The sequence below is a fragment of the Protomyctophum bolini genome (assembly GCF_963924005.1).
Source record: "Protomyctophum bolini genome assembly, chromosome: 14".
NCBI lineage: Eukaryota > Metazoa > Chordata > Actinopteri > Myctophiformes > Myctophidae > Protomyctophum > Protomyctophum bolini.
In genome coordinates this window covers 23,163,937-23,176,337 of record NC_137875.1, presented here as the reverse complement: position 1 = coordinate 23,176,337, position 12,401 = coordinate 23,163,937, and the positions used below count along the sequence as shown (strand labels likewise).

The 12,401-nt window shown below is 40.9% G+C and overlaps 1 protein-coding gene across 1 annotated transcript in view; it reads right to left on the bottom strand.

Moving 5' to 3' along the window:
* pdzd8 (PDZ domain containing 8) overlaps positions 1-10,826 on the bottom strand; it is a 44,180-nt gene extending 33,354 nt beyond the window's left edge. Inside the window, exon 1 of the mRNA XM_080782831.1 lies at positions 9,822-10,826. Coding sequence (XP_080638957.1) covers positions 9,822-10,711 — 890 coding nt within the window. The 5' untranslated portion in view covers positions 10,712-10,826. The remainder of the gene's footprint in view (positions 1-9,821) is intronic.
* Between the last annotated feature and the right edge of the window lie 1,575 nt (positions 10,827-12,401).

Below are 12,401 nucleotides of genomic sequence, written 5' to 3'. Positions count from 1 at the left end.
TAAATCTAAAAAGATATTTGGAAAGGACTCATTGTTATACTCTGCAGCAGCCAGCATGTGGAATGGATTGAATGCTACATAGTTAATTTCAAGTCCTCCAAAGCTGGCTGAATAGCAGCTGGACCTACAGGTAACCATCAATTAGTTAAGTTGTATCAGGTTCCTTTTAGTTTACAGCACCATTGTTCAGTTGTTATTTGCCATTTTACTTGTCTAGTATGTTAGTTATTCTTCTTGACTGATTGATTGACAGTTAAATGAAAGTACAGGTCAATACAAAATCTCCTACGAGGATAAAACCAGAAAAAGCACTAAAACGTGTTTACATCAGGGTCCTCCATTTTCAATTCATCTGAACATTTAAAGACTTACAAATATACACTTCTATGCACAACAATAAATCATTATATATACAGACTAGTACTGTTAGAACAAGTAAAAAGGGAAAAACATGCACAGTATGGAAAGGGGGAGGGAGGGGGACTTTAACTTGATTTACATTTTTATATATCAAAAGGTTATTTGTGTAACTTTAGATTTATATGCTGCTTTATACATTAAATGTTCTCAAATGTTTTTCAAATGTGTATTACAAAATGTTACATTTTGACAAAACATTAGTAAGTGATAGGGCTGCCGTAATTGTCCAAAAATTGGATTCGGATATTCGTTTTAAAAACCCACGTGGATTCGAACAATTCGAGCCATTCGGATTTCGGATTTCAATTCGAGCCAATCGGATTTGGCACCGAAAACTAATAATAATAATAAAAAATATATATATATATATTATTCTTTTTAATTCGAACCTTAATTTTATATATTCGGTTATTAATTATTTTTTTTGATTCGAATCTATATTCGGATATAGAATATTCGTTGGCAGCACTAGTAAGTGATGGTCTAGGACTCTCCAAAATCTGGATCGGCTTGGCTTGGCTTTACTGTCTGTTTTTTGCAATTTTTACCATTATGTCAAGACTCAAAAGTTCTTGTAGTAGTAGATTGCAACCATGCCCGCTGAGTGATTGCTATATTTGGGATTCCTGAATCAATCCTGACAGTTCTGTTCCAAGAGTAAGGTATTCCCATCTTTACTAGACCAGTGTACTTTACTATTGCACTGGTTTAAGAAAAGTGTGATGTTTGTTTTATAAAACTTGAGAAAAACATTTTTACACAGGATCTGCTGAAAAGCCATTTAATTGATGACAACCATTTATCTCCCATTTCACAGAGCTTCAGGTGTTGCTCAATTTAACACTTGTCTGACTAGTATTCATCATAGCGTGGACCAGGCCACCCTATCTATTTGAACAATTGTAAAGTTGGTCACGTGGCCAAAATATGTGCGGCCCAGCCAATTAAAACATGTTCGGAAAAAGATGTGCGGAAAAGATGTGGCAAGCCAATCAGAGTCACCAGCTCTCAGCCCACACCAGGCCCGCCCCCGGCTCACAAGTCACTAGCTCTCAGAAATTCAGAATCTGCAGCGTTCTCTCCGTCTCTCCGCTCTCGCAGGAGAAGACACAAACAAGGAAGGGGAGGAATTGGATTTTGCTTATTCGTTCTAAATGTCTGTATTTAAAATATCACTGACACAGCGATTCCCTTACTTACATCAACATTGTTCTTTGTCACTACTTGGTTCGTGCTGAAATATTAACATTACACATATCGCTTTGCCTCTTTTCGCCTGACAGCCAACTGCCCAGTACACATACACACGGATGCACGCACACACAGCAATAGCCTGCAGGCAATTTCCTTCTTCCCATATTGCGCGTCAACGTAATCTGGAATGAGTGTCCGCGAAGCGTGCAGGAAATTATAGTGTTCTGATAAGTGTAAACATGCGTCTGGTTGAGCCAGGGTGGTACTAGGTAGGGTGTGTGCAGGACTGCAGGTGTGTGCTCATTATATTTTGTTTCACTTTTATTGGGGCTGAACTGCATTTTATGTGCCTCATACAGTACATTTAAACTAATGAGGCACAATCACAGTATTCATACAGGATGATTGTAATCAAATAGCATAATAAAGTCAAATCCATACAACTGAAATGTATGTAGTACGATGAACACCCATACTGTAGTTCTACCAGAATGCAGGATTATGAATCTTTGTGACATGAGGGCTTACTTCGCCCACAGTAGCCCTTTTAGGAGAAACTTTAATATTTTCACCTAATGTATAATGACCAGCCCAAAATAGGGATGCCACGTTGAAAGTGGTTAAGGTAGTCTCTAGTCTGGGGAATTCTTCTATACTCGGGAAAGATACAACTTTACTACGAATACCAGAGACTAGAGTCTATGATTGGATGAGTGTGTGGGGGCAATATGAATAATATTATTTATGTACTGTGTATGCTTTTAATTTTTTGTTCTAGAATTTGTCTTCCTTCTTGGCTGGCTAGTTCATAGCTCTAGTACCAGGCTTGCGGTGTCATCTAGCTGAGCCCGATGTCAGTCAAGACTAATCATCAGGCTCAAGATCAATCTAATTGCCAACAGTGTGGTGGTGTGTCCTAAAGTAATTTACTCAGTTTCCTAAACATACATTTTGCAATGACCACAGGTCCACAGCACTTTATATAATATATAATAATGTAATGTTATTGGAAGTGGTGAATTCCTTCTCATTTGGAATCAGCAGGTTTGAGTTGGATCTAGATAAGCAGCGAGACATTGGAGAAGTTTAGCTAATCATGAGAAAAACAAAAGCACCATTTATTAACCACAAAGGGCTTGACAGCAACCAGCCATCTTAATTGGAAAACGTGTACTTGTATTTGTCTCTGCAGCGGGCGGGGACCCTATCACTTTCCAGACACCATTAGCTGGGGCAAGCAGTGCCTATTAAAAATGCATGGGGCACACCCGTCCTCACAACACCCCTTAGCCTATCTGTGTCCTGCACAGGGCTTTCTTATGCTTCAGGGGAGAACTGTGCCCTCATCACTGCTTGTACCTGAATGAGTGAGTGACAAATAGTCCCACATTGGTATTCATAGTGCATAATAAATTACTCAGCTGCACTTCTGTTGAAATTGAGAACCAATATGTGGAACAAGTCATTCAGCAACATATTGTATGTTGCTCAGACTAGCCAATGTATCTCAACGTTTAGGCAGCCATAAAAGTTACAGGAAACTTTTCCTGTTTTGATGCCAGTAGATGTGCTAGGTATGGTGGGGCAATGGCAAATGTTGGTGAATGTTTGATTTTTTCTGCTTGAATAATTGTATTAATTCATTATTCACCCAGTTTATGCACACAGGCACAGGCATACCACGCTGTTTTGCCCAGACGTATTTGAAGTGTCTGCACCTGTAGCAACCCCCTTAATTGTATTTTGTCGCATGACCATTTTGCTTGCCGAAAATATACGTTTAAGATAGTTTTGGGGCACTACATTATTTAGTTGATTATTTTGTTAAATAATGAAATAAACACGAAAATAATTCACACGAACATGAATTATTTTTATATATCAACAATTTGGTGCGGGGAAAACATTGAATCGATTCCTTTATTATTCATTGATTGGTCAAATTGGAACCTGGTTGAGCGGCAGGAAGGACTATTGCCTCATCTATGTGATATGTGTTGTTACCAGGTGAGCCCTGAAAGTTATTTATTTGCACATCAGATGCATTTATTATTTATTTTAGAGACCCACACAATGTATTCCGTTCTCGGCATTCCCAGGATCAAATGCACCACAAGCATGTTAGCTTATGACAGTCCAGTTAATGAGAAATCAAGGGGCTTTGGGAACAATAGCAGACATTCCTTTTCAAAGAGGAAACTTGACTCTCTAATGAGAAAGTTCTTATGAGATTAGCCCTCTTTTCTTCTCTGCTCAAAAGACCCAATGCACACAAGAGCCAATGAATACCTGTATGATGTGCTCTGCTGGGCTGTTTGGTTAGCTTCAAGCATGGCCAGTATCAGTTATGCCATTTACTACTGTATACATAATATTGTAAACGTCTAGGGCCTGCCACCTGACATTATCTAAACGAGTGCACTAGCACAACAGCGTTGTTTCATTCTAAAACACTGATCAGAGTATTTTCTCAGGCTATAGAGCAGGTGCATACTAGTACATCAATCATTTCCATGTTATAAAGGCCACATTTACATTTTTAACTAAACACACAGTTCATCCATAGAGTTACTGTTACTACTACGGAGCTGTTGGCAAAAAATTATGATCCAGCGATTTTGTTTTCTGCAGTATATGACAAGCAGCTATAAGCATACAGACTAAGTCCTATAGCATGACTGATAGCCAACAGCTCACTAATCTCTACAGGCTTAAAGGGGTTGCATGACACCAGAAAAAAATTATCCTTCAGGCCACACCCACATTAACTCAGATGTCCAAATAAATCCATAGCAAAACTAGGTTTTCAGAGCCAAAAAAAACAGACTAAAGATCACTACCAGGCATACCACTTATGCCATAATCATAATAACTTCCATAATAATCATTATTAAATATGATTATAACCTATGCATGTACCGTATAATGCTTGTGTGTTCCATGTTGACAGATATATTTTGCAACTTTTGCTCCAAGGTTATCCACTGAACGATCTGCCCAAGCACAGCTTAATCATCCAGGGGATTAATGTCTATTTTTGATTAACCTGGCACAAATATGCAGGCCGATGTTCCAGGGAATAATCCTAAAATGACCACATGTGGGACAGGGAGAGCATGCTATATGAGAGGACCAACAGAATGCAATACACTGTCGGTCCTGGAGCAGTAGACATGCAGTCCTTGCTCAGTGACAGGAAGTTGAGATGTCATACTGTACCATAGATTTGGAATTATAACTGCCCTCTTTGTTGAGTAACTCCAGGTCCCTATAAACAGTTCAATAATCTAAACAAAATCCCGTAACAAACACACATTAGCCATGCTTATGATATAATGATGGTTGGCATCATACAAATCTACCAGCTCACATCCCCGTAATATGACAACAAACTGAACAAAGCTGAAATTAGAAGCCTGGCAATCAGTCACTTTCTCCTTGTTAGGTCGAGTCATCCAGCCACAGTATATCCAGCCACACTAAATAGAGAAGGACTATGTCATTTATCCGTGTGCCTTCTTCTAGCACACCATTGTGCAAAATGCCTCCACACACTAAGCACACACACAATGCCTACAATGGGAAATCCAATACATTGCAATGTTTGCAACTTTCTTATTAACTGTACACTTTGAATGAAGTGAAACGGGAGGCACACGTAGATTAGACAACCCCGTCCCCAACGGACGGAAATGCGGTCGAACATGCGCTGCTCCCGTGCTTGCAGTTTAGGGTTTGAGGTAGGTTGTCGGTCTAATGACAGTCGGACCAATAGTATGTCTAAAAACTACATTATTGCGCAATCCTTATTAGTGCTCCTGATATACATCACATATTTCCAGTTTCACAGAGCATGCGTGGAGTCGTGGACACGCACAGTCACGTTGTTCCAACTCCTGTGTGTTGTCTACCCTCAATGTGTCATCATATGTATTTCTTTTCTCCATTAGATAGTAGAGTGTAGAAAGACAGGAAACAGGTCAGAACACATGACGGGAATCATATTCAAACTCTGGTCCTCGCGACTCAAAAGGAGCATGATGTCGGTGCACTAACTGGCTGAGTCACGATGCACCCATGCAGCACTGTTATGTTGTTATTGAACAAAATTCACTTTCTATATGACTCACAGAAATTCAGACAAAGAAACTAACAGCTAAACTAAAATAGCAGAAGGCTCTCAATGTCTCCCCGTTTCTGCAGCAGGACAAAGCAAGACCAAAGAGACCAAAAGCTAAAATGGAACATGTCTACATCTAAAATGACCAGGTTGAAAACTCTGCTCAGCTCTATCCTATGCAGTTTTGTATACTATAAAAGCCATACCCCCACCACCAGCACCACCACCACAGGAAGTAACACTAAAAAAATGAGAGAAGTTGAGATGGAGGGATAACAGATGTCCATCCAGCAAATTATGTAACAAACGACAGCTGATGCTGGATTGTGTGTGTACTGTATGCACGTGTGTTGATACTATGCCTGTGTGCAGGGCATTCCCAGTGTGGTGATGACTCATGGATAGATTGAATTGGATTGTGACAGACAATGTTCAACAGAATGCATTACCTGCAGTCGCGTCCCTCGATTGCCACAGTGTCACATTGTCCAAAGTACTATAAACTATGTGGACTGGAGATCATATAGTTATTGTGTAAATAGCCTTAATCAACGGTGAATGATTTAGCACATCACATTACAGGACTGATTCTCAAAAAAGGAGACCAAGCGCCTTTAGTCGTCTCCATAGATGATTCCAGAGACCACAGCCCACACATAAACCAAATCACTTGTTATTCATTCATTAACAAAAAGAAAAAAATATAGCAATTCAATTTGATCACTGATTCAATCTATCAATTACAGTATGCAGCTCTCCACTAAAATCATATCTAGAAAAAAAAACATCAAAACATTTTTGACAGAACTCCCAGCTCCCCGAGTCCCTGGTAGAAAACAGTATTGCATTTAGGTTTGAACCCTAATTCATGTACTGGTACTTTAAAGTATAAAATAGCTTAGGAAGTTAGCAATCCACACCATAAAACAAGAGCGATTCCCTGCTTATTATGATTCTACTCTGCCTCTAGTCGAGGGTGTTGTAAAGGCCTGGATTAGCTCCAGAGGGCTATTCTCCCAGCCCTCCTCTCCAACATCCTACCATCTGTGCCATTCAGCAAATCCCAACACTCAGGGTTCCATCCTCAAAGGCTGTTGCACATAATCTCATCAACCTCACAACATGTTCATCGGTATTGGGTAATGCAGTAAATACACACATACTGTACTGTACTGTACATACATTTAGTGGTGGGCGTCTGGGCGATACGGCCAGCATAGGGTTACAGAATATTACAATTGTTTTAATAGAGCGCCAAGGTCCTGACGTCACAACACTCGCTCATCCCCCTGGTTCATGGAAGCTTTTCTCTATGGAGAATAACATGGGGTCATCTTAAAATCGTCTCATTGCGGTCCATAAATAAACAAATAAACTGTCTCTGCGAAATAGTCGGGGAGGTGTCTCTGTATGTGTCAGTCATATTTCATGTAGTCTTTTCTAGAGAAAATGTAGTTTGCAAGTTATTGCACAATACAACCAAACTGAAAGTCTAGCCTTACAAAAAAACAAGCCCTGCATACAAGTATTTAACATTAGACAACAGACTATCTATCCGATATGTGAATATGAGAATCAAAATATGCTAGTAGTCCAGACAGAGCTAAAAAAAGGTTGTGAACCACTCACAGCACACGCACACACACGCGCATGTGGTGTTTGCTCCAACACAGCTCAACAAGAGCAATGCTGTGTACTGTTGTCAGTGGGTGCCTGTGGTGCTGAAGCTTAAATTTAATGTCTGGTGATTTTCATGTTCATGAAACAAGCCAACCTTTTGTTGGGTGGTGATCAAAACAGCCTACAGAGAATATGGTGCAGAAAGGAAAAGTGTTCCTTTCTGTCAGGCACAACACAGCGATGCATTGATTTTGTCGAGAAAACAATGTCCTCAAGGCAGCCATGCAAACAGAAGCAGGCTAATGACTCAACTGGTTCTGTAGATAATTACCCATTCTGCAAAAATATCCATAATTTTAAAAAGATTGCGCCATCTTTTTCACTTCAGCATTTTTTCTCTGAAATAGATAGATCGGAATAACCTGGTGCAGAAGTGATTTCAATCTGTTTCTCCACTATGAAAAGAATGATTTTCACTGAAGTGTCCACACTGAGTTTTTTTTTCTAGCTTTAAGCTGCTCTGGCCACAGAAGCAACACAAAGGCATAAGAAGGCAGGCTGAAGTTTGCGGTGCCAATGCAGCTTTGACTGCAGTCCTGAGACAGCAGGGTGACCTCTCCAAACGTAGGCACTGGCAGGCATACGTGTCAGTGTGCCATGTAATTGGGTGCACTGATGCTGAATCTAGTAAAGTGCTGTAACAGCATTCATGGCAAGCTGACAGAAGCATTTAAAATAAGCATTATACAGTGGAATTTCTGTAGAGCAGAGTTCTCAGAGTGGGGTCCGGGACCCCCAGGGGTTAGGGTTGCGGGGGGGGGGGGGGGGACCAGTTTCTATAATAGTTTGTTGATTACTTTTGATGCAGTAATGTATTTTTCATTTTACCCTCAAAATAGGGAGACCAGGTTAAAAGTGGCTCAAATCAGGACACATCAGCTGTTGTTGCCGATACCAATGTTGTCAAATAATGGCAAATAGGTCAGAGTGGTGCTCTAATTGGAACAGGAAATCCTTCCTCAATATTTTTTACATAGTACCTCAATGTCAATAATCTGACAATGTTTGGGTGATAGTTAATATTGGCTTTTGGTTAGATAGAATAGACTTTTTTTTGTCACTGTATATTTGCACAAATTTGTCCTCTGCATTTACTCATCCTACAACCAGTAAGACGCGCAAACGCGGGAAGCGAACGCAGCTCGTACATATTTGGGTTCTTTTAAGATTTATTTTTAAGTTATTATTTTTTTAAGTCTCATGTCACCATGACTCAGCCATAACCATATAAGGAGTCCCCAAAGCAGCTATACGTCCAAATATGGAGTGTGTTGCATCAATCACAAACAAATCACTCAGCTCCATATATGGGCACAAAGGCGGGACACATGCACGCACGCACGCACAGACATGATCTGCTAGGTCTCATAGTAAGTGCTCACTGCATTCGCAACTAGGAGCAGTGAGCAATTAGTGGTTAAGAATAGATCATGTGAATTATGATGCCATAGCCTGGTAGATACATTGTTCATTTCACTCATCTATAACAGTAGACATGGCAAGTTAAAAACATTCTATCACTTTGTAATGCAACCTTTAAAAGACAACATTTAGCCTAAATCAGAAGTAGAACAATCTAGTTATTGGCCACAAATTAACAATGGCCATAAATGTGCTGTTAGAAGAATCCTACTTTGTGCATTGTTCTACAAGCAAGGCCTAAGTCATGATATTACAATCAAATTCCCAGACATTATCTAGTTTCATATCCCAATGATATATTGCCTATCACTAGTGCCTTTCTGTCCTTTATCATAGTTTGTTTATTCAAATAATAAATAAAATAACAAGTCTGCGAGGTCAACTGGACAGAGGGGAAGTGACGAGAAGTTGAGAAACTAGACAGAAAGTTGAGTGAATTGCTGCACTTCTGCATTTGACAAGGAAGTGTCCTTCTAGGCTTCTACCAGTCTGTCTCTTAAATTTCACACTAATCTTGTGTGACACATGTTCACAGTCATTTGAAATATCTGTAAATACTGAAGGTGGTGTCATAAATATTGAAGTTTCAATGTCATTACACTACTGGTAGAAATGTTCCACCATGTTGCACACAACAGGTGCATTTTATGTCACAAGGCTTATTGGCCTTTAATGAAACAGTGCTGCCAACAAAGCCAATAGTACCAATACAGACCGATGCAACTTTTGATTCACCTGCAACTGGTCCTTGTTTATCTTGATTTTTTTTAAATTATCACATAATGGATCCCCCCCCCCCCCCCACCCCCAACCAGGTGCCACATAACAATAAATGATGACCAGTCGTTTCTGTATTGTCCTGTATAAGTGTTATTCCAATCAGGACTGCACATAATTTAGCTGATCTTTGCTGCTAGTGCTACTACTGCTAGTGTAACAAACATCACAGTAGTCTAGAGTAGATATAAAGTTAATGTTTTTTTACCTGATTTTGTAATTTGGTAAAGTGTGTTTTTTCTTGATGACCCGTTTCAGTTGATTGACAATGATTGAGGTGAGTTGGGGCAACGGTCTTCCTTCAAACTGGGACTTCACCTCGAAGTCTATCAGTGGGTCCTTGATGAAGGAGAAGGACCAGTGGGAGAAGGGCTGGCGTGTGAACTGCAGCCTCAGCCTTCCCTCCACCTTCATCATCTTCACGAAAAGGTATGCAGACTTCCCAAAGACCAGGTCTACATCAATGGCCAGATGGAACCCTCCATTATACTCCAGGTCCACCTCAAAATTTAGCTCCTCGGGCATACCGTCCTCGTTCAAATGCACCGGCTTCATCAGTTTCGCCGTTTTAAACACGGGCAAAGTATTACCCAGGGATATATCTCTGAGACTGAGTCCCTCCAGCAGCCGACCTGCCGTCTTTGTCTGCAGTAGCTCCTCAAACTCCACCTTGATCTTCTTGGTGAGCCAGTGTCTAACGACGGGAGTGTCTCTGAGCTCCCTGAATAGGAACAGAAAGATGGCATTGAGGAAATCGCACGTCTCCGGCTTGGATGTATGGATGGGCTCGCTGTGCGACGCCAGTGGCGACTGTTTGGGGCTAACGTTACTGCTAGTAGTGACAGTCGCGTCCTGCTGTCGTGAGGAGACGGCCTCCTGCTGCTGTCTGGACGGTGCGTTGTCTTGTTGTTGTTGCTGGCCCGGTTCGGCATGTTGCTGGTTATTAAAGTAATCCTTCAATGTGGGATCGGGCACCGCTTTGACATATTGCACTGTCCTGCCCACAGGCTCGGGGCTCCATCGGTAAATCAACAAGAACTGTAATATCAGCGTAAGGACGGCTCCGGAGATCGCGGAAATCAGTATCAGGTAAATCATTTCGAGCCACCGTCCAGACGCCTGTCGTCTTTGCGCTAAAATGTGTTCATACTGATAGGTTTTAACCGAAATAACAAAGCAAGTTCCACCTGGTCGCTCACAAAGCTGCCATATCATCTGCCTCTTTCCTGAGGTTGAGAGTCTTCAGCTGATTGGGCGAACGTATGCGTAGTGTGCGTGATGACGTAGGAGGGAACGAATGGCTACAAGAGGGCCAGAGGCTTTGCTTCAAACTAACTGTTCAAAGCTGATAATGATCCCAGTCCCACTAATATACCTCCATGAGGCCATGACTAATACTCTAAAGCCCTGTTAGTCCGATTCCGATATTTATTCAATTATACAATGTGTATAGAAACTATTTAACTATATATGATTTGTAATTGTATTCTTTCCCATTCTCTCTCTACTGTCCTACCATCCCTACCATACACACCTCTAGAACAGTGGTTTTCAACCAATGGACCACCAGCGGTCCTTGAGGAGGTTCCAGGTGGTCCCTACTCCCAACCAAATGGACCCTTAAATGAATTGTATGCTCTCAAGAGTTAAATTTTGTGGAATGACCTCCCCTCCCATGTCAAACTGGCCCCCACCATCGAGACTTTTAAATATCGCCTTAAGACCCACCTTTACACCTTGGCTTTTAATTCCGTTTGAGTTTTCTGTGTTTTTGTTTGGCTTTGTTATGTGTGTGTTTTTGCTGTTTTTCTGTTTTAGCTTTAGCCTACAGTGAATTTAGCTTTTAACTTTCTGTACAGCACTTTGTAAACCCTGAGTTGTGAAATGTGCTATATAAATAAAGTGGATTGGATACATTTTGTTAAACATCTGCACCAAGTTGAGAATGTATATTAAGAACTAGAAGTTCATAAATGGCCTACTAGTGCGCAAGCAGAGCGCGCAAGTACTTTCGACCGCTACAAACTGTCAAATCTCAGTAATGACTACTTGTGCCTGATACGGCAGTGGTGCCAGATTACATACATGTATACATAGGAGCATTACCTTTAATCCTCCCAACACTAAAACATATCGTCATTACGTCACCATCGAAAACCAATTACACTCTGGCATTGGGTCCTTTAATCCACATCTTTATTACGTCATCATTGAGAGCTAGTTATACATATACTACCGGTATGTATATGTATATGTAATTTGTAAATTGATTAGCGGTATACTGTGGTTACTTTGCGCCGTATGCACCGTCCCAGCCGTCCCGCCAATTTTTATGCGTATGCACCGTCCCAGCAAATGACGTAATGACTAATTGTGCCTGATACGGCAGTGGTGCCAGATTACATACATGTATACATAGGAGCATTACCTTTAATCCTCCCGACACTAAAACATATCGTCATTACGTCACCACCATCGAAAACCATTGGTTTTATACATGCCGCGGATTCGACTCCCGAGCCTGACGGCCTTTGCCGTGTGTCACTCCCCATCTCTCTCCCCCTTTCCTATTCCTGTTTCCTGCCCTACTATCAATAAAGGCTTAAAAATCCACACAACAGTGCCGTGATTTTTTTCCACATGATCATCAGGTCTTATTGTTATATAAGGAGGTATAATTTTTTCACAAAAGTGTACAGTATTTGTTAAAATTTTGTTTTTATGTGGGCACCCCCACCAGTTCATTAAGTATGCCTGGTTTGCCTGGTGGGTGGTGATGGGTGGTGAT